The 23468-nt window shown below is 39.4% G+C and overlaps 1 protein-coding gene across 2 annotated transcripts in view; it reads left to right on the top strand.

Moving 5' to 3' along the window:
* HACE1 (HECT domain and ankyrin repeat containing E3 ubiquitin protein ligase 1) overlaps positions 1-23468 on the top strand; it is a 67734-nt gene that overhangs the window by 2671 nt on the left and 41595 nt on the right. The window contains exons 3-14 of one of the 2 annotated variants that reach the window (XM_054982509.1): positions 1872-1961; positions 3028-3132; positions 5089-5164; positions 6663-6794; positions 7275-7357; positions 9246-9342; positions 12796-12897; positions 13123-13229; positions 13773-13923; positions 17577-17914; positions 19806-19874; positions 20946-21033. In XM_054982509.1, the coding sequence (XP_054838484.1) occupies positions 1872-1961; positions 3028-3132; positions 5089-5164; positions 6663-6794; positions 7275-7357; positions 9246-9342; positions 12796-12897; positions 13123-13229; positions 13773-13923; positions 17577-17914; positions 19806-19874; positions 20946-21033 (1438 nt within the window). Of the gene's footprint in view, positions 1-1871; positions 1962-3027; positions 3133-5088; positions 5165-6662; positions 6795-7274; positions 7358-9245; positions 9343-12795; positions 12898-13122; positions 13230-13772; positions 14020-17576; positions 17915-19805; positions 19875-20945; positions 21034-23468 lie in introns of both variants that reach the window. The other variant, XM_054982499.1, reaches the window with a different exon arrangement.

Genomic DNA, 23468 nt, shown 5'->3' with positions numbered 1-23468 from the left:
TTGGATCTAAAGCATCTCTGAATAAATACATTGGTTTTTGCATTGCCTTAAGAGTCTTGTTGATTTCCAGATGTTATTTTTAACACTAGGTGAGTTTTTAGTCCCCTTGGTGATAGAGTTCTGGGGGGGGGGGAGAACGTGTGAAAACCTCCTGAAAAGCAAGCTTTTGAACACTAGGAAGAAAAGCTTGGTGACTTTTATCTGTTGAATATATATTTTAGAGTATTCTTATTCTTTCTTATGATACAATTAGGACCCAAAGTGAGTTACAGTGAGAAATGCAACACCAATAATAATCTATTAAAATTCTTTAAACATATTACCAGAACACTTCAAAGTGATAACTCAGAGCCAGCCTATATAAGCGTCAACCTGCCCCATAAACACTTTTAAATAGCTTCTCTGGAAGGCCCCAAGGGTAGGTGCTTGCTTCACCTTTTCTGGGAGGGTATTGAAAAACAGTGAGGCAGCAGTAGAAAAGGCTTGAGCTGTAACAGTCTGCATTCTTGACAATGAAGGGACTGCTAGGAGACCTTTTTGTGAGCAGTTCCATTGGAGTCATGGGAGAGCAGGATTTGAGTCTAGTGGCACCTTAGAAAGTGACAATGTTTTCAGGTATATGCTTTTGAGAGTCACATCTTATACACTGAAAATCTTGTTGGTCTCTAAGGTTTCACTGGACTCCAATCCTGCTGTTCTACTGCAGACCAACATGACTACCTACCTAAAACTATCTTCATGTTGAAAGACATGACCCCTCATGAAGGGTTTTAAAAGTGAGCACTAACACCTTAAATGGGACCCCAAAACAGGTAGTTTCTTCAGTATCAGAAATAGTGAAGGGGCTTTAAGACCAGTGTAATGTGAATTTTTACTTGAGATATTTCACTTACTGTATAAGTGAAACTATGTGAAACAATACTGTATACTGTATTGAATAAATATAGTGATCAGGCTCTGAAGAACTACACAATTCACTGCATTTGGGCTTCTGTTTCTCTTGCCCCACTCCATATTTATAGAACTGATAAATCTGTGAATTAAGTAATAAAATATTGTTTAAAATAGATCTGTAGCAAAATCATCTGTGGATTTTGTAAACCATTCTATGCACGGACGCATGAGCAAGAGTTTCCAAAGGCCTTTAATTGCTATTAGTTTTATATCCACAGTTATAGAGTCGAAGAGACAGATGGTAAAGGAAGCCGAGTTGCGGCTGTCCCTTGCTCATGATTCAAAGAGCAGTTGAAAGGGCCTAAAGGCCAGCCAAGTTGAAGAAGCAACATATGTTAAGAAAACTGCATTTTGGGGAGGGAGGGGGTGAATTTGTGCCCTTTCATCTGATAAAGAGCAATTATTTGCAAGAGGGCAGTTCCCTGTATCATTTTTTGAAGTTCGGCAGACTTTCTAGCTATGACATGTGACTTCAAAATAGGTCAGGATAGAATTCTCATAATAATAAACTGTAAACTTTTAGGGGGCAGGGAAAAAATACAATCTAAACAAGGAGAGAATGGAAATATTAACTTTGCAGTACATAGCAGTTGTTTGTAGAGTCCCTTTAGAATGGTTTTTAGTCTTCACAGACTCAATTAGTAATGCACACAAAATTGTGAAATATATAAACCACATTAATATAATGTGAAACAGCAGAAGTATCTGTATTTATGCTAATATCCACCCTCATAAGAAATGCATGATATGAACATAAATTCCACTGAGGTCAGTAGGGTTTAAAACTGACTGCTAAGCATATTTCTTGGAAGGGTGTCACCTTTTGCAGTATGTTGTGTACGCAGCAGGCATCTACCTCTGTCAAAAAGACCTTGAAAATACATCACTCTTGCTAATTTAAATTTATTTTGTATTAGGTCTGTTTTGGAGTTGCTATCAAATTCCAAGTTCGATGTTAATTACGCATTTGGACGTGTGAAGAGGAGTCTGCTTCATATTGCAGCAAAGTAAGGCTGACCTCAGAAGCCTAGGGAAGTGCTGCTACTAAGAAAGAGCTTTACAACAGTCTTTCAGTTAAAGAAACTTTATTTGCTTTTAATTTATTATGATTTGCCCTGTTGCTTTTAAAGGGTAGGCACTGTGAATTGGCAGGGTCAATGTGGCAATTCCATTTCTTTAATAAAACCATATATCTAATTCTGAACTGAGCCATAGAGTGTGAATTAATATATCCAGAAAATGGAGACAAAAATAGGGGATTTCTCTGCAAACTTGAAGGAATCCCCAGATTTGCAGAAAAAATCAGAAATCTAGAAACAAAAATCCATTAAGGGATTGAATCCCCCCATAACAGAAACAGTTGTAGCTTTAAGAAAAAAATGTCTACAGAGTTCTCAGTCATCATTTTGGAAGTTCCTGGGCAACCACAGCAATATTGTTGAGCTTTCCAAGCCTTGTTTTCTGTAAAGCAAAGCCATAGATAGGAGCAGGGATGGACTTGGGGACCAAAACAGCCCTGGAAATAGTCCCCCTCCCATGTCATGTACCATAATGGAGACGAATAAACTGGAGCTTCGCTACTCATACCACTAGGCCTGGCTTGGCCCCCATGCAACTGCGCCTGACTTACCCTGGGGAGGAGATAACAGGGTGAGGGGTGGAGAGACAGCTAAAGATGGGGGCAGATCAAAGTAGGTTGGCTTGTGGGTAGAAAGGAGAGAAACAGACAGGAAAAGGGGCTGTGGGGGCTGCCTGGGAAGGAAAAGAAGAAATAATGTAAGTCCTTGAAATCCACCAGTTTGCACCTTAACTAAATATGTGGTGACTTGCTTAACGTGTTCATCTCTGCTCTTCGCTAAATACCAGTAGGAAATAGTGATCAGCTAATGCCCAGTCAAATAAAAAAGCCATTGCAAACTAAAAGCACATGAATTTAGTCAACTGTTCTGTTATTCAGATAGTCCTTGAAGATACAGATAATCTGATATAAAATCATTAAGCTATTAGCTCTTGTGGAACCTTTAAAATTTTGTCTGGCTTTTGGTTAAAGATTTTCCCAATCTTTTTCTTCAGCTGTGGGTCAGTTGAATGTCTAGTTCTACTGCTAAAGAAAGGAGCAAACCCCAACTATCAAGATATTTCTGGATGTACACCACTTCACTTGGCGGCTAGAAATGGGTAAGAGATGTGGCTGTTGCATTCGGCCTTTTACTTCTGAAAGTTTAAACAGAAAGTCTAGCAGGCACAAGGTTGTTTCTAGTCATTCTAGTCAAAAGACCAGAAGACTTGCATGTGTGGAAGACTTGCATGATCTCTGCTGAAAGGAACAAAAGCTGTGAAGCAACCCTGTTTGGTGAATTGCTCCAGAAAAGCAAAAATAGTTCAGGGTTACCATAACTTTTTAAAATTGAATATGATGTAAATGGAATCAAGATTAGTACAGGCAATGTAAAGTGTATGCGCAATAATTTCATGTGAGTAGACGTTAACAAAGGGCAAAATAAGATGAGCTTGTGCAGGTTATTCTGTAGAAGCCATTGTGGTTAGCAAGCATGTTTGGAGGCTGTAAGCAACAATCCTAAGGATTGTCTGATACAGTTGAGCAACGTTTTGCAGATTTCATTGTGTCTGCATCAGTAGCATTGCCTTCAGAACTCTTGGAAGAGAGACCAGAGGTCAGGCGGTACTAGGAAAGGGTGCTCTTTGGATGATCTGTTCCCGTGGTTCAGTCAAATACTTCAGGTATGGAAGTCTTGAGGTGCACACACAGATCTCTTTTGCCTGCTATTCCATTAATTTCAGTAGTAGTAACTGTTCGGTGTTCTTTGTAGAAATAAAAGGAGTTGCCTATCTTGGCAAGAAATCTCTTATCTATGCACATGTGCGTTTCTTTTGAGATCCAATGTGGTCTAATGGTGAAAGTGTCAGACAAGGATCTGGGAAACCCAGGTTTGAATCTCCACTCTGCCATGGAAGGACACTGGGTGACCTTGGGCCAGTCACACTCTCTCAGCGTAACCTATCTCATAGGGTTGTTGTTAGGATATATGGAGGAGAGGAGAATGGTGTAAGCTGCTTTGGGGAGAAAGGTATAAATGAAGTAAATAAAATATCTGGGCTGGATCGTGCAAGTCATTGAGGTTGCTGTAAAACCACTGTTGTTAACAGAATTTGGTGTACTGCAAATCTTGGCATTGCTTTTAAAAAGAAAAAACAGTTAAAGCTATTTTGGGGGTTTTTTAAATAGAAAATACAGTGGTGGAAATCTCATATGCATTTACTATGTCTGCAGTCCTCGTTACATTAGATGAGATCTCCTCTTAGGTTGCTCCCACACTGGGAATTTGATCCAGGTCTGCTGCTGATGGGAAGTGGTTATTTTTCTGGCTCCCGCATAGCATTGTGTTGTTCTCATACATCTTCTGGCTTTCCCCCCAGTTTTCCTGTGATCTTTCCTAAACCTGCTATTGCTGGGATCTTTTAGGAAAAATTGAAGCAAAGCTTGGGTGGCTGTTGAGCTGAGGGAAAACTGGCTGCTGGAGGAGACTGAGGCAGGGAAAATGCTGCTGTTGCCTTACAGGTCAGTTAGGCTCTTTCCTGGTCCTCCTCATACTGGCTCCGTTTCCTCTGCTTCATTACCCCATGGTAGCCAGGCTTCTCTCTCCTCCAGGGCTTTTGGAGTGTGCTTTCAAGATTATTTTTATAAATAACAATTATTTTTCAATTTCCTTAGCATAAATACAGAAAAGAGAAAAGAAACAAAGAAACAAATCTAAATACAAAATAGCTGTACTAGCAATCATCAAAGCCGGACTTACATTGATACAGTTGCAAGCAGTGGTTGGGTCATGATGAACTATTTCTTAAGACCATCATGAATTGGAAGCCAGACACCCTTTCTGAGGGGAAAAACCACATGCTGCTCAAAGTTAAACCGTTCATCAGCCACCCATGTTAAATCCCTCTGACCTCTGGGGTACCAGGATCCCTCATGCCTCTTTTTATTCTCTAAGCTGAGGCTGTGTCACTATGCGAAGAGGTTTTCTAGCCCAGTAAGTGCATAAAACAGGCCTCAGAAGCCAAAGAAGATGAGTAAGTCTTTCTTGAAATGTAATGAAATGTTTTTCTATACAGCCAGAAGAAGTGTATGAGCAAGCTGCTAGAATACAGTGCTGATGTCAACATTTGTAATAATGAAGGACTGACGGCTGTAAGTTTTATATATGTGTTTATAGCCTTTTACTGAAAGATTAAAGTATTACTGTTCTATGTGTGCATTAATTTCTTACACTGCTTGAACTCTCTTCCCAGTAGTAGAAAATAAGCTTGTTTCAGTACAATTAATGTAAATAACAAAGAGGTTGTCCTTTTGTCTTCGGGAAATTGTCAGTTAGGTGATGTTGAAGTGCTTGCTTAATATGTCAAATGCTGTGTCTGTGATGATACATAGACATGCACAGAATTTACCATTAAAACATTTTCTTCTCTAGTGGCTTCTTTTTGTAAACACTTTATTTGGCATGTGATGTCAAAGTGATATTTATCTGTGATAATGAATTGGTATTAGGAATGAGTGGATCTTACCATTGTGTCCTGTTTAGGGTTAAATCCACTATTGGGAACTGAGTTGAATTGAATTGTGTGATGTTCGTGATCATCCCTTTGAAAGTTGTTGTCATGGTTTTTTTAAAAAACCTTATCCCTTGTCCTTAGATGGCCCTAAGTGCCTGAACTGTATCTCAGAGCCCAGGGGTCCATACTTCTGGGCTCAAATAAGCAACTCAGACACTTTCAGAGTCTCCTGTGAGTGCTGTAACAGAACTTGGATGGACTGTTTATCTGAATTCCTTTAGAATGGGATTTGATTTCTTTGAGCAGTTTGAGGGAGTCATGTTGGGTCGTGAAATCAATTTTGACTGGATGTCATAACCATCCTTAGATGGTACTGCAGTTATGCCCTATCCTAAAAACGTACTTGTAGGTAGGTGCTACTACATAACATTACTACATAACTCTTTTCCCAACCATGTACATCCTTGTTGAGAAATAGATTTTCCTGTTAATCCCACAGTTTGACACCCCCATTTTTAAAAAACACAAAACTATTAACATTGGGTCTGCAATGAAAAGAAAGTGTGGATGCTTACAGAAATAGTCCTACTTCCTAATCATAAGTTTCCCTCTTTGGACTATAAACTGCTTCTAAAATCCAAATTTGTAAACCTTTGTCTGGGATGTGTGGTACTAGGCCCATTGAGGGGAACATATATATCTACAGATTGCAGACTTCAGATGTAATCACATCCCTGTGTATCCTTGTTCCCTTACACAAGGTAAGTGTTGTGTCGTGTGTGTTTGGAATTCCCCATAGTGTTCATAGAGCAGTTCTTTCTTTATAGAGTATGTTGAAGTCCCTGCAGTCTACAAAGATCTGGGAGCATGTTGGAATCTCTGGGTATCATTATATTTGGTGTTACTTTTTAAATCACTGACATAACAGTTTTGTTTAAACTGTTATGCTTTGCCTGGAGTAAATAATAGCATGCCGCTCTGCATTATTAAGACCCTCAGGTTGACAGAGCCCCTATGCTTGTGTTCAGTGCCCATGATTAAACCATGATTATATTTGCCTTGCCTCCACCTTATGTGTTTATATTTATCAGATTTATTTGCTGATGAGTTTCCCCCTGATTTTTATATGTATCCAGATACATTGGCTTGCTGTTAATGGAAGAACAGAATTGCTTCATGATCTTGTTCAACACGTTAGTAATGTAGATGTTGAAGATGCTATGGGACAGACAGCGCTTCATGTGGCATGTCAGAATGGCCACAAAACGGTAGGTTAATGAGAGCTACTTTGATTGGCCATTAATGTGTTATTATTTTTTTTTAAAGTTCATTAATAGAAAGCATAGCTCATTAAAAACTTGGTTTTATTATTGATAGTACTCATAGGGATTTAGTCCTTGTGGGAATGCTGGGTTTCTTCTAGAAAGCACTTGAGTATAGCTTTTTTCTCTAGTAGGTTATTATAAAGGGGGATGTACATTTGCATTCCTCTGTAACACTGAAAATGCATTACTGGGACCTTTGGACAAAAAGCCACCTGCCATGGGGCCAGGGGTCTGCAATGAGGAAAGAAAATCTGCTGAAATATTCCTTCTCTCCCTGCTAGCAGAGCTGTAGACCTGGCAAGCTTTTTGTTATACTATTCTACATCATTCTGTATCTTAAACCTTTATAGCAGGAAATAGTTTGGGGTAATTAAAATTAAAAAGTGTGTTTGTTTCTTAATTTTCATTTTTTCTTCCCAAAAGACAGTCCAGTGCCTATTAGACAGCGGTGCAGATATTAACAGGCCCAATGTTTCAGGAGCAACTCCACTTTATTTTGCTTGCAGGTACGATTTGCTGTTTTTTTTAAAAAAAGCTTTTAAAATAAAATGTTACTCTCACTGCTACATGAGACTATGGAATGAGCGTTAGTTTGGCTGCATGGGAACCAAACTAAAATCTTTTTCCACCATGAAACTCACTGGAGGGTTAGGAACAAATCACTCTCACAGCCTAGAAGAACCATATGAAGATGTTTAAACAGAATTTAGTCTGTTGATCTACAGTTTGTTAGGACCAGTAGAAGTCTTTGCCAGACCTGCTACTAAATGCCATTACAGTCGGAGGTGTCAGGATTTGAACCTAGGACCTTCTAAAGCAGATGGGTGCTCTGACACTGAGTTCACTGCTCCTGTTTTTCTTACGAGAGAAATTTGATACTTATGGTCTTAAAACAGTATTAAAGTTACTGGACTCTTGTTCTTTGTGCCTGAAGCTAAAATTTAAAAAACGTACCATAAAAAAAGACAATGTGATGAGAAATTTTCTGTTGGAAACATTTCTTTGGTGGCTATGTAAGAGCTACTTGGCTAGGATTTGGAGTGGAGTTGGGAGAAATAAAAAGAGAGACGGAGGCACGAAGCTTCTATCTCCAGTCATGTTCAGGAGGTAGAAGACGGGGCAACTAAGAGCCGGGCTCTTGAGAAGTCTGTACCTAGGACAAATCCTCATTGTGAATCTGCATTGCATCTCTAGTGAAGCCTGCCCTTTACTTTCCAATCCCGTAAGTCCCACCTCTGAGAGGATACTGCCAGCCTAGTTAGCGAACTCTCAACTGGAGTGTCTCTTATATGTGTAGACATGGCCAGCTTCTGTGGAATGTAAAAAGTAAAAGACCTGTACAAATTATTAGAACTCAGCGGTGATTCCTTGTCTTCATTCAAGTTGCAAGGAGCCAGTACACTGTTTATAGAAATGGAAACTTGCAAATCTTCAATCCAGTTAGGTATATTTAAATACTTGAAAGTCCATGTTAGTAATGCCAAGCGCTAATCAGTTTAGACACCAATTCACAATTACATGGTTAAAAGCCGCTACAGTTTATCCTCCATCAGTGCCCTCTGGAACAGAACAGACTTCTTGAATGCAGCAAAGGAAGGCACCTGCTGTGTCCACTCTGGTAGGCCATTCCAGAGGTATGGACCTACCACAGAGAATGCCTGTGACCTATTATCAGATGGACCAACCTAGGTGACGGTACCACCAGGAAACTGCTGTCTGAAGAGCTCAACTGATGCATAGGAGTATGTTCGTGGAAACTTTAGTCCTCTTTTAAAAAAAAATCTTTACCACTAAATACATGAATTGCGATTATTATAGATAATATTATTTAGAAAAGTTGCTTTACAACTGTGATAGTGTTTAGCTGTGGAAGGCAGACAAAACTTTGAAGTTTTTCTTCTGGTTGCTGATCCAAATTATGCCTATTATGATAAGAAGGATATTTTCAGGAATTTTTGTCATACTCCATGATGATTAGAATATCCTTCTTACAAGTTCTGTTGTCTGTGCTCTGCCTGCAGAGGTGAAGTAAGTGGCTATTATGGCCAAGTCTCTCTCAATAATGGCACTTTGCCTGTGGAATGCCCTTTCCCTTGATGCTAACGTAGTACTTACCGTACTCTATTTTAGGCATCATGCCAAAATGCTTTTACCTAGGCTTTTAACTATGGGAGTGGGGGGGGGGGTAGGGAGATAGGTGTCAATCTTTAAAGTGGGTTTTACAGACTACTTCTAGCCTTGGGACTGTAAGAGTATCACTTAACTGCCTAAAATGCTTTATACTGTTTGTGCTCCAGTTGGGTTTCTGTTGGTGTGCTACTACTCATTTGTTTTGAAATATTTTGTAGAAAACTGTCTTCTAAATAGATCCTATAACATTCCTGTTTCATATAGCCATGGCCAAAGAGATACTGCACAGATTCTACTATTGAGAGGGGCCAAATATTTGCCAGACAAAAATGGAGTCACCCCACTTGATCTCTGTGTACAGGTACAAATCAGCTTCTAGTCAACATGTATTTTTCTATAACCAAAGTCTAAGTTCTTGTCTGTCTGAGGACAACACCTATCATATCAAAGTGTTTTCAGAGGATACATGTGAAATTACTAAATTCTTTCTTCGTAAATTATTTTTACTAGATTTTTATAATGGGGAAAGGGATTACAACAAACAAGAACAAAGATTTCAATAGTAGATTCGTGTACAAGGCGTATATCCATCAATCCATAAATACAGAAAGCCACTACATAACCGGTTAACACCCCTTATACCTTCAAGCTTCCCTTTTAATCTCTCCAATCATTATTTAATTTTTATGCTTTTTATCCACTTACTCTATTTCTTATTTCATTTCTAATAATTCTTTCTTTTGTATATATTATGCATAAGTCCCATTTCCAATCTCCTGCATTTTAGCCAAAATTGTTAATCCATTAATCATTCCAGGAGTAGAAGATAGAAATAGAAAGGTAGAAGATATGAGCAGTAAGATACATGATCCTTATCATATATCAATATAAAAAAGAAACATTTTTATACCAGTTTTCCCTCATTCTTTCATCTATTTTATCCAAGCCGTCAAAACTTGTATATTTAAATTTTCATAATAGTGAGGCTGGGAACACCAAATAGGTATTTGGCTTAAACATTAAATTATATTCTAGAAAGAGTAGCTCATCTGTTTTATCCAAGCCATCTAAGCTTATATATTTGGATTTTCATAATAGTGAGGCTGGGAAGAACAGATAAGTATTTAGCTTAAACACTAATTTATATTCTAGAGAGAATATCTAAGGTCTAGAAGTAATTGAAGAACTCCAAAGACCCAGTTGTCACATTATCACTAGTCCTTTAACAGTGAATATACAATATCTAACATGTTATAAAACATCTAAACTTTCAGTAAGTCTGTGTTACATATCATTAAACATAGAGAGGTAACCTAAAGCATAATCTGTTTCTCCTTCTTTCTCTCTTTCAAAATAACAATAGTGAAACCAGAAGGCTCTACAGCTCCGTCAATCCCCCTCTCTCCTATCCCTTCAGAGCACATAGAAAGTATAACAAGTTAGAGAGAACAGATAGACAAAGAGGTTAAACCTATACTATTGGATCATAATCTGGATTTCATTCTCGTTTTTTCTTCTTTCTTCCTGTAAAATGATACATCAAGTCCTTTTCCCATCTGCATCCCCAAAGGTGGCTTTTCTTGTCTTCTAACCAATTGTGGAGAGGGTCAGTAAAAATTCTGCTATTTCTCTGCTTATTTTTCTTCTTTAAGATATGTTGCATACTTTTTTCCTCATTCAGAAATGGTACGCTGGGCTTCTTCTTCATAGGTCTGCTTCGTTGCCCCTCCCCTCTCTTGCTTGTGCCTTGTATCTTCACAGAGACGTACTGGTATATTCCTCCGTTTTGTAGACTGGACTTTTCCTCATTCCGCTCTAATTTTTTTTCAGCTAGGTCTGTCCCTTTAGAAATTTCTTCTGCATTATTATCTTTTATAGTATTTTTATCCTCTTCCACTCCAAATATCTCATCTGCTTTAGTTAGTAATTCAGTCATCAATTTAGCAATTTCTTGCAAGTTGGAAAATATTTCTTCCGGGAAAACCATTTCAAAGTTACTTATAGATGTTGTGTCCAAACTCTCATCAAAGTGGTAAAAAGCTTTGCTTTTACCGTTTATGTTTTCAAAGATTTATTGCTTTCCAGCCCTCTCCTGGGAGAGTTTTCTTTGCAATCACTCTTCCGTGTCGAACTCCCTCCTCCCAGTGTTCGCCCAAGGTAGCCGCCTTGTAAGCAAGCTGGTTGGCCCTCGTAAAATCATAAAACAATCTTCTTACTTGGTGGGAAGTCTTGTAGGGTCACTTTGCTCAGTCTTCCAGTTGCATTTGTTTGTTTTATCAGGAATCTGCTTTATTTTCACTTTAGTTTATTTTTGCTTGTCGGACTTTCGGCTTTTGCAGCTTCATAGCCATATTGGCTTCTCCTTTGGTCCTTGCTTTCCGAACCGGCGTGGGGGCTTACTGGGAGTTGCCAGTCCCCTTGAGCTCCTCCACCTTGTTCCAGCCTGCCCCCCTCTCTGTGGGCCCCCCCGCCCACAGGGGGGGTTCCTCGGGACTCGAGAATTCAGGCGCCCAAGTCCCCCCCGACTTGGGCGCCTGAATTCTCGAGTCCCGAGGAACCAGGGAGATCATGGCAGAGAGCTTGTAACACAACTGCCGTGCCTTCACTGCTCCATCCCGGAAGTCAAAATTACTAAATTCTTTCTGTGCAAAAGGAAAACCTGTGTCTCTTCCCTGCTCCACCAACTGTCCCATTGTTTTTTGAAATGTATGTGTTCCTATTCAACTGTAATAACACTCAATTTTGTGACAGAGTGGTGCATGACTACCTCCATATATTAGAAAGTATAGAAAAACGTATGCATCTTATGCATCCTTTGCGAGATTGTCCATGTTACATACAAAGCCACAACTAGATTAAAAGCATTCTGCTGTTTTTTGCAGCAGATTGCATGCGATTGGCGCTTACTGCGAAAGCTTTTAGATATCATGTCTGGATAACAGTAGACAAATGTTTGTATGTAGAGATAAATTAAACAAATGTATCATGTTTGCCTTTATATAAATATCATATTAGAATTTAAGTTCAAAGTATTGATGTTGAGGTATGAGAGACCTCTAAATGTGTCACAATAGAACAATTGTATAGTTCGGGCAATTCAAATAGCAATTGGATGTGAAATATCCATATGTGATGTGGCACTGAAGTTAAAATGTGCTTTAATGAGCTACTTTTTCTGTGTAGAATATTTATCAACTTATCTAACATTTACACTTAAAATGTTTTTCAAGTTTTACTGTGTAATCTAAGGTATAATGTTTGTACTCTGATCCAAAGGAGTTTCATCTAATCAACCACTATATTTTTTAGCCTGGTGCTGGCTCCTCTGGGTAGCTAAATCTGTGCAGTGGGATCAGCCAGCACTACTGATTAGTGAGCAAATCTGGGAAAACATCTAGGTTTGTAGAAACTTTCTTTAAAAAAGCAAACCCCTAAAACCCTTGTCATCACTCCCCACCCCCCACCCCCAGCGTAACTGCAGATGCACTGAAATGGCAAAAAAAAAAATTATCAGAGTTCAGATGGCCTTTTGTGTTGCTGTGCACATGAACACTAGTGGTGGCCAGGCTGAGGAAGAGAAACAGTTGGGGATGCAGCTTTTGGGGATGCTGGTAGCAAAGGAATGGAAGCCCAAACTGCAGCAAGCAGTAAGAGGGAAAACAGGATCTCCCCTCTTTCTTGAATCTTTGTGGGTTTCCCTCCTGGTGATTTGGTTGACCTGGTTTCTTATGTGAATTTAGAACTGCTAATATTTGTTCAGTCAGTTTCAATTATGCCACTTTATGTTTCACCCTATAATTCTCTTCTTTTTCAGGGTGGCTATGGAGAAACTTGTGAAGTTCTAATACAACATCATCCTAGACTTTTCCAGACAATTATTCAGATGACCCAAAATGAGGATCTACGGGAAAACATGGTAAAAATTGGTTTTAAATGTAGGTTATTTTTAGAATTATGTAGGTGATTTTAAAAATTATTTCGCAGTTTCTAAAAGCAGTTAAGGTAACTTTAATTGGATAATTTAATTCTAACATGCTATATTTTTTAGAATTTATTCTGTACAAGCAATACAAATTGCTAGGTATTAACATTCTACGTTGCTGTGACCAAAAAAGTTAATTGACTTTTTTTTTTAATTCAGTTGCGACAAGTCCTAGAACACTTATCTCAGCAGAATGAAAACCAGTACTTAAAAATCTTGACTAGCCTTGCTGAGGTGGCAACAACTAATGGTCATAAACTGCTCAGGTAATTCAGATAGAAACAAGAGTAATGATTCTTTAGGTTCACTTTTCTGATTTTCCACATGGGATGGATTAGATATGGATTGTCATCAAAATGTGTGTACGTAAAGTTTGAAAGGTGTAGCTAAAAGTTCTGGGATTTTCTCTTAAGGTCCTGATAACAACTTTTTGTCATAGGTTGGCAGGAGAAACAAAGGAGAAAATAATGGGCGGGTAAAATATGTTACTAATATTTGCAGTGTAATAGGCACACACACACACACCGCGTATCCCCCTGTCTATTGCATTGGGAGACAGGCATAAAAGTTGATTGGGTGGGCTGCTCCCAGGGCCTAAACTTCCTTGTCAGAAAATGTAGGAGGTCTGAGGGATGGTTTAGCCAGATGAGAAAAGAGGCTACTAGAATAGGTAATAGTTCATTGGAGAAGGGCTGTGGTGCCTTTGCTGATTCACTTGTTGTTTGAAAATTTCAAGTTCTTCAATTTTAATCTTGATCATAGGGTTGCCTCTGCTTAAACCGATCTATTTTACATTCTGTACTTTTCAGCCTGTCAAGCAATTATGAAGCTCAGATGAAGAGTTTGTTGAGGATTGTGAGGATTTTTTGTCATGTCTTTCGACTTGGCCCATCCACTCCCAATAATGGAAATGACATGGGTTACAATGGAAATAAGACTCCGAGAAATCAAGTTTTCAAGGTCAGAAACATAATTGACGTTATTAGGAAGATAGACCTTAAGGAGATGAATTTCACAAAGCATGCATTCATTAATCAGGCATCTCATGAGGAGGAAGTAAGTTTGGTTGACAACCATTTTTAAGTTGGGGTCACTTTTTCCCCTTTATAGCATTTTAAATTTAATTACTTATGTCTTTTAAAAATCTCTTTTCTTTATTTTACATTTTTTCTCCTGTAGCATGAAATTGAGTTTTTAAGGTTCCAGGTACAAGACTTCATTCCATGAATTTAATTGCTTTTATCTAATAGTGGCTGTCAAGATTGCTGTTGTGAGGATTTTGTGTGCTTGATTTCTTTTCTGGCAATATTGCCTGGGCTGTGTCTCAAGTAGAGGTGGGCACGAACAGGAAAAAAAAATGAAACTTGATGTTCGTTGTTCGTTGCCATCCACGAACAGAATCATGAACAACCACGGACATAACCCTGTTCACGAACATATTCGTGGTTGGCTGTTCTTGGGAGGGAGGGGGGAGACTTGGAAGGGAAGCAAGTTCCCTGCGCCGTTTGCAAATGGCGTGGGGAACCTCCTTCCCTTCAAAGTTTCCCTCCTTCCATCCAGCTAGAGGGAGGCGGGGGGAGATTCTGAAGGGAAGAAGATTCCCCATGCATTTGCAAATGGCGTGGGGAACCTCCTTCCCTTCAAATTCTCCCTTGTTCCAGCCGGCTAGAGGGAGGAAGGGGAGACTCTGAAGGGAAGAAGGTTCCCCATGCCATTTACAAACGCTGGAGGGAGGTGGGGAGACTTTGTCAGGAAACCCCTGACAAGCGGCGGAGTCGGGGGTAAAGTGAGTGGGGGATTTAAATGTCCCTCTTGTACTGCGCAGCAGCAGGGAGAGGGAAATTTAAACGCCAGCAGGCTGCACTCAGCCGCTTGTCAGGGAAACCCCTGACAAGCGGCTGAGTTGGGGATGAAGTGCCCTTCTCTCTGCTCCTGTGCGGCAGCAGGGAGAAGAGCATTTCACCCCGGCAGGCTTCACTCAGCCACTTGTCAGGGGTTTCCCTGACAAGCAGCTGAGGGGGGGGATTTAAATTTCCCTCTTTCTGTGCTGCGCAGCAGCAGGGAGAGGGAATTTAAACTCCAGCAGGCTGCACTCAGCCGATTGTCAGGGAAACTCCTGACAAGTGGCTGAGTTGGGGGTGCAGTGTCCCTCTCCCTGCTGCTGTGCAGCAGCAACGACAAGGGCATTTCACCCCGGGAGCCTGCACTCAGCTGCTTGTCAGGGGTTTCCCTGACAAGCAGCTGAGTGGGGGATTTAAATGTCTCTCTTCCTGTACTGCGCAGCAGCAGGGAGAGGGAAATTTAAACCCTAGTAAGCTGCAATCAGCCCTTGTCAGGGTTTTCCCTGACAAGCGGCTGAGTCGGGGGTGAAGAGCCCCTGGGCTTAGATTGGGGTTTCCAGGGCAACAGGAGTTCAGAAAGTCTTTGCCTAGGGAAATGATTGAAAGGCGCCAGACTGTTTGGCTTGACAAACGGCTGATGAACACCACGAACAGGGCTTGGAACGAACACATGTTCGTCGGAAATGGAGCCTCATAAACAGCTTGCTCGCAAACAGCTAATCAGGTTGTTCGTGGCTTTTTTTGTTTGTATTGCTGTTCGTGCCCACCTGTAGTCTCAAGAGACACTGAAGCAGTAGATCTGTTGCTGGTGAATGTTTTGTGCCAGACTTGGTGTCATCTTAGCTTTTTTCAGTTATGGATCCTCCTTTCCCCCTTTTTTAAAAAAAAGTATGAGCATCTAGGAACATGAAGCATGCATAGTTCAGTAGCATAGTAGCTGTATGACTGTGCCCAAGCTCTAGGGAATGTGTGAATATCCAGCTGTGTGAACCTTATAGTCAGTTGTATGGTTCTTTCTCTGTAGATTGGCATGAGAACATTTACCCCTGTTGACTATGGTGGAAGCCACCATTTGTAAAACTGACCCTTTCAGTCTACTTTGTGTATTACACAGTGATATTCAAGTATGGCAGTCACTGCAATTCCTTGTATGATGATTAATATTAAATCTATTGACTTAATTATAAAAGTAATGAGACATTGTCTGCCAAGGTGACTGTTATGTTCTTCCTCTAAAATATTATCAGCCTCCCCTTTACAGAATATAAATTGCGTATGTATATCCATTGGTATGTCCAGTTGTGATCTTTTATAGTAAGAAATAAGCTTGTTTCAGGTCAGCAAAATTCCAGCTGGTAGGTGTTCCTTCAGAGGGCTTTGAATGTTAGCCAGAAAGTAAGAGACCTAATCTCTTGATCAAATGATTCTTTTTCTGTTAGTGCAGCTCCACTGATGAAAGAGGCAGATATGGCAATTTATTTCCTTTCGCCCTCCTAATGGTCATCACTGACCACTCACTAAACAACTCTGCTTCAGATTGCTTTGCTTGTTGACAAGATTGTATCTTTATAGAAATAGCTGTACAAATATTTGACATTTGTATTGTGTATATATCTGTTTCTGTGAACTTCATTGTATGTTCATTTGAAACATTTTGTTCTGATTGTCTGAATATGATAGTTAAAAAATACTGCCGTAGAATTCTCCTCTTATTAGATGGTTAAGTGTAGTAGAGATCTCTGCAATGCCCAATGGAGATAGATTTCAGATAATTCTCTTGTTTGCTTTTAGTCACTTGCCATGACACTACATTACTGATCTATTGAGTGATTTTTCTGGGTAGTTTCTCTTTAAGATATACCTCTTGTCTGCTAGTTGTATATATTTGGTATGGTGATAATGTAAGCAAGGCCTTAGTGAAGAGTTTTGCTTCCCCAGCAGCCTGTGCAGATTATAGGTTGCTGATTACGTTTTAGTCTTAACATGCATTTTCAAAATTCTTCTCAGCTGATAATGGCTGGAGATGCACATCTTTGTAGTGTTGGAGAGGATACAAATAACTCACGAGTATCTCTATTCAGAGTGCCAGTGGTCATATCTGATGATTTTAGTATTAAAAGATGACAGAGCTTTTATGGCTGCTTCCCTGGGTGTCTGTAGCTGTTAATGCTGAGCTTGAACACAAAATGACTGTGTGTTATTAAATAACTTTATAGGCAGCTGGAGGAGAATATGTGTGAGGAACTATTGGACAGTGTTGTTCCCTGGCCTAATTCCTTTAACCCCTTTGCTTTAGTATAAGTTTGCATAATTTAACGTGGGGTTGGTGAGTTGGTGGACTACTCTGTGCAAGATCTATGGTGGTGACCATATCCAAAGTCACTTGTGGTGCAAGAGGGCATTCTCATTACATATTCTAGCACCCTCCCATGCGCTAGCATGGTGCATATTGATAGGCTTTTTCAAAGTCACTAATAGCCTTCTGTTCAGCAGCTTGAATGACAAACACTATTAAAAACAAAATGAATCTGCAAAACTTGGCCAAAACACAAAGTTGGCACTCTTGGTTTCATGTTTTTTAATCAAGCTATTTCACCTCCTCCTAAATGCATATGCTTTAGGGAGTTTGGAACAAGAGGCCTGTCTTCCTTGGTTGTCGAGATAACTTATTAGAATTGTAATAGGTCTGCTGTAACCTATGACTGATACATTCAGTGTTCCACTGGAAGTTCAGGTTTAGGTTTTGTATTTAATTTCCCTGGTGCTTTGCAGCCTCTGGAATTACTCTGGCACTCATTAGATGAATGGCTAGCTCTGATATCAGCAGAACTGATGAAAAACAAAAGGGACTCTGCCAACATCACTTCCATCTTACTGAAGCAAAAAGGACCAGACCAGCATGATGGCACTTCTACACCTGTCTTTGATGTTGCTTCATCTGAGAAGAGCAGAGTGCTACCTGCTGACACAGGGGACTCTAAAATATATGAAGTTGGCAGCGCACAAGAAGCTTATGCAGATTACCAGGATGTTATTTCTGTGACGGCCAACCGGCTGAGTGCTGTCATTCAAGCGTTTTATATGTGTTGTTCCTGTCAGATGCCTTTGGGGTAAGCAGGATCTTAACATTATTTAAAAAACAGCTGATGAGGATTTAAAGCAAATGTCAGAGGGTTCTTTCCTGCGGAGTAGCTGCTGATCTTTTGAAATAGGAGTCTCAATAGTTGTAATGCTAGAGAAGCACACAAACGCCAAAACAAAAACTATGGCATTGCTTAAGGATATGGAATACGCATGAACTCTGTGTTAACTTTTAGTCTGTAGATCTTAGGTCTGTAAAGAGAAATGCCTTTTGTGATAATAGCCAACCCACATCTTAGTTTCTGTGTGTCTGTCTGCCCTAGTACTAGAAAAACACAGTTCCCTATAGGAAAAGGTCCCTCATCACTGTGGATCTGATTTTTGTGGTAGTGTAGTGTTGACAATATTTATCTTAATGGACCTTCCAGTAACTGGGATATATCAATAATTCTATGCAGTTTCTTAAAGTTTCCTCCCCCCCTTCATCCTTATGTCTTCATACTTTTGGATCAGCTGTTCCTAAGAGTTACAGTTACCTCTTGCTAGTCTATAATGTGTTTCTGGTACATATTGTTAGAACACATTGACGTTTTACTGATAATTGCTTCATTGGCTGTATAAGATAGGATCCCTATAGAGATATCTATACAGAGAAATATCCTTGTTAAGACAATGTTAAATTTCAGTTTGGTTCATGTAGCATTGTTAGCTTTTAAAAATATTAAACAGTCTTCTATAATTCTTTAGTTTCTTCCAAAGGGAATGTCTACTGTGTTCATACAGTGCAGGCAGACTTTGAGATTGTCTAGGAAAATGGAGGGCACATCTGCATCTACACTTCCCAGTGCTCTTGACTGGGATTTGTAGTATCCCAGGAATCCTTGTATGTATTGTGCAAAGCCAGCTAAGCAAATTTTGTATACCCAACCTTTGTTGGTTTCTGTCATCTATACTAACGGAGAGCTTCACAAGATAAAAAACTCAGCATATCTGGGTACCAAGATTGCTGAAGCAGCGCTTTTGGTCATCTAAATTATGTCCATGTACTGTTCTGTGCAATGCTTGCAGAGTTCTGCATCTAGAAATATAGTGAATGTGAAGAAGGTATTGAAAGCTAGTTTTACTTATTTGATTTTTATTTACCTCTTTCAGTTTATGGCACCCCTAGTGAAGGGTTAGTAAGGATTACTAGAAAATCTGGTGCAAAGGTATGAAGTCATAAGGTTTGGAGACCCTAGGCTGGAATTATCATGTATATCTACGTTCTCCATGAAGCTCAAGGTGATTGACACTGGGAGTTACTAATTTAATCATCATAATACCTGCATATAGTAGGGAAACCTGAAAGACAGAAAATATCAAACCATGATTTGGCATTGTGTAGCAAGCCTTGAAACCAGAATTGCAAGCCATGGGTTGATTGCTGTTTGTAATTGTTTTTAAGCAAACAACAATTTATACAAGCCATGTTTACCCAGTGTGCATATAATAGCAAGCTGCAGTTTGCTGAGAAGTGGGAAAGGGAGGAGGGAACCAGGAAGGAAGGAACATGTGAACCTGATGTTCATTTGCCTAGCATCGAACCGTGATTTGGCATTATGTTTGAACCATTCCAGAGAATGTGACCTAAAGTTACCTGCTGTCTGTTCAAATCAGAATTTTCCATTAGGCTATTTCAGTCATTGAGCTTCTTTAAAAGTAATGTCTACAGTGCTTCAGCAGTCCTTTTATATAAATTCATTTTGTGGCACATTTGACCAGATACTTTTCCTTCCCCATAACTTGCTTGTATTAGACAAGAAAACTATCGCCTATTTTTTAAGAAGTGTTCTCAGTTAATGAAACTGTTTCAGTTGCACCTAGGAATTAAAATATTATGTTAGACTTTTATACCTTGTTAATTGGAATGTTTCATTTCAGAATGACATCTCCTCGCTTCATAGAATTTGTTTGCAAACATGACAACGTTCTTAAATGCTTTGTAAACCGGTATGTCTCCAGAAACAAGTTTGTTTAATGAAATGTTTTTGGTACACTGTTAACTTCAGACTGCAATTTATGGTTTCAGATAAATCAGCTGTTTAGCTAGCATGCGTACCTGAAGTTTAATTTTACTTGAACATAACATTGACATTAATGGTGAGTTTTCATTCTAGTTAAGAATGTAAGGCTGAAAAGAGAGGAGACCTATTTTGGCTCAGTTGAGATGTCATTCCAAGCTATGGTTAAGGAAGCTAAACTTCATTTTAGTATAGTCAGTACTAAACAAGCTATGGTTTGCAATTAACTAGCAGACCAAAATCAGAAACTGTGGTTTGAACTGGACTTGCAAAACAAGGTTTATGCTAACTATGTGAAATGACAAATTATAATTGCAAATGTGGTTCAGATACTAGATTCTGCTGTACAGTGGAGGTGGGAGGGAATTGTGAAGCCAAGTGCTGAACAGATAGAAAACAAAAGCAGGCAAGTGACTCCAAGCATGGCTTGGGTTCTGAAACTGAGCAGTACATACTGTGGTTTGGCAGAGATGAGCTCTTGTGTGCCCCTTCACAAGGGGGTCTTAGGTGGATTTAGTCTTTCCCTTTGGAATTTGGTGATTTACAGTCTTGTTTAATGCAATCTGTTTTCTGCACTAAGCTGGTATGCTACATCTAAACATACCAGGAACCTTCCAACTTAATGCAAAAATGCCTACTTCAGGCTTCTGACCGCCTTCATACTTTAAAGCCCATCACTGGGCGGCATTCTTTAGGGGAGGTATTACATTTGTAGTATACGTATGAATGTTAATGTTACATGTTTTGTGAGGTTCCTTATTTTGTCTAAGTAGCTTATTATATGCACCCTAAACTTCCTATGAAGCCAAACATTTCATATTATGTCTACGTTTAATAAGTAAGATATTGCTGAATTTGGTAACCTAGAACTTGTTGATTGTGATTCTTACACATCCTGTTTGGTGTGCTATAATCAAGGCCAAAAGTGTCTTCAGTGTCTGGTTCTAATCTCCCGAATCAAATAAAGGACTAGACTTAATCTAGATGTTTTATTTTCCAGAAATCCCAAAATTATTTTTGATCACTTTCACTTTCTTCTTGAGTGTCCTGAACTCATGTCCCGATTCATGCATATCATAAAAGCACAGGTAAGTTTTCAGAAAACAATATAAGGTTTGATATATTTTTTAATTTACATTATTTGTAGTCTGCTTTTCTCACTGAGATTCAAGGCAGATTACATAATGTAAATCAATGCAGTCAATAGGATGATACATTTAAGAAGCAATGTAATAGGACTAGGAATTGTAGAAATTTGAAACAGATCTGCTTTCTGATTAAACGTGGCATGTTAAACAAAGCAGAACACATTATTACATCAGTAGAAACAGAGTGCATTTTCCTTGGGCAATCTGTTACGATGTAGCCCTGTTTCCTAAATAAAATCATTCTTGAATAATTCTATTTTACATATTTTGTGATATGCCAGGAGCGTGGGAGCCTTCCTGACGTGACCACCTTAGGCAGGACATTCCACAAGCTGGTGTCCACTACAGAAAAGTGTACAGGCACTTTTGTAGGGTGGCATCTTCAGAAGGCCCTGTTCAGGAGAACAAAGCTAATGTGGTGGGATACAAGGGAAGAGGCAGTCTTGCAAATATGAGGGTCCAAAGCTAGGAAAGGCTCTGTATGTGATAGCCAGTACCTTGATCTGAGATTGGTAACTGATGAACAGCCAATGGAGTGACTACAGAATGTATATGTATATGTATGCTCCACCTAGCTCACGATAATAACCCAGCTGTGACATTCTGTACCAACTGGAGTCTCCAAGTTGACTTTGATGGGAGACCTATTTATTACAGTAGTCTAGTCTTAATGTTGCAATGGCATGGATCCAGATGGCCAGATTGGCCAAATTGAAGTAAATGTCTAGTGGGAACCCAAAGTATCTTACATCGTTCTCCTCTCCTCCATTTTATTCTCACAACAACCCTGTGAGTTAGGTGAAGCTGAGTGAGTGTAACCTAGCAATCTTCCATGACAGAGTAGGGATTCATACCTGGGCCTCCCAGATCCTAGTGCAACACTCTGACCTCTGCACCAGACTAGCATATGTACATGTTGTGCTGAACAGTTGATTGGGATGTTGTATCGTCGTTTCCCTTTAAAACATGAGAATTCTATTGTATATATTGAATATTTGCATGCATGTTCAAGTGGATCTGGTACCATCATGCACACGTGGATGCATATTAGAATGCGATCACATACTGTTCACAACCTCTGGGTCAGAGTGATTACTTGGAGCATGGCCTTAGTTAACAGGTGCCAGCATAGTCTTAATTTTTTTTATTTCACAGACTGCATTTAGACATCATGATAAACTGTTGCTTGTTTAAATTACAGTTATTGTGCAAATTTTGAGTTAGTCTACAATTCATAAATAACAGACCACAGTATGTTGATAAATGCCAAACTGCTGCTTGACTCCTTTCCCCTCTCCAAGCAGAGTCTCTGGATAGTATCCCAAGTTTCCTTGCATTGTCAGGCTGCTGGCAAAGCCTTACTACATTTGTAATCTACTGGCTGTTAGTTATTAGGCTACACTACGTTGCAGGAGGAAATGGAGGAGGAAGGCAATGAAAATGTGTGTGTTATGTGGCATAAAGTTGCTTTCAACTTGTAGCAACCCTATGAATTTAATGCCCTCCAAAATATTCTATCTTCGACAGCCTTGCTCATATCTTGCAAAATGAAAGCTATGGCTTTCTTTATTGAGTTAAGCCACCTCATGCTGAGTCTTCTGCTTTTCCTTCTGCTTTCAAGTTTTCCTAGCATTATTGTCTTTTCTAGTGAGTTTCGTTGTCTCATGATGTGACCAAAGCACGATAGCCTCAGTTTTGTCATTTTAGCTTCCACCACGACCACCAGAATACCATCAACTGTCTTTTTGACAGTTGATGGTATTCATAAAATTCTCCTCTAACACCACATCTCAAATGAATCAATTTTCTTTCTGCCAGCTTTCTTCATTGTCCACCTTTCATATTCATACATAGTAATGGGGAATACCATAGTACAGATGATCTTGATCGTCATCCTCAGTGATAATCCCTTACCCTTAAGTATCTTTTCTAGTTCCTTTATGACTCCCTTTCCAAGTCTCAATCTATTTCTGATTTATTGGTTGCAGTCTTACTTTTGATTGATGATCGAGCCCAAGAATAGCAAATCTGTAACAATTTTAATCTCTTCATTGTCAGTTTTAAAAATATGTAATTCCACAGTAGTCATAATTACTTTTGCTTTCTTGATGTTCAGCTGTAATCCTGCTTTTGGTACTTTCTCTTTCTCTTTAACCTTCATCAGTAGCAGGGGTGTGCAGGGCCAGCCTGATTCAGGTTTCCCGATTCGGATTTACCTGAATCGGAAAACCGATTCAGAATACCCGATTTGGAAAGATTTGGGCTTGCTTCTTAAAGATTCGGCCGTTATTCTCTATGGGGAAAATGCTCCCTGCTTTCCAGGAGCTGGGGGGGGGGGGGAGTTATTTTCTTTAGGAAGCAAACCAAACTTGGTG

The sequence above is a fragment of the Eublepharis macularius genome, chromosome 1 (genome assembly GCF_028583425.1).
Source record: "Eublepharis macularius isolate TG4126 chromosome 1, MPM_Emac_v1.0, whole genome shotgun sequence".
Classification (NCBI taxonomy): Eukaryota; Metazoa; Chordata; class Lepidosauria; order Squamata; family Eublepharidae; genus Eublepharis; species Eublepharis macularius.
Note: the sequence above shows the minus strand (reverse complement) of the source record. Positions and strands in the feature narration are given on the sequence as shown.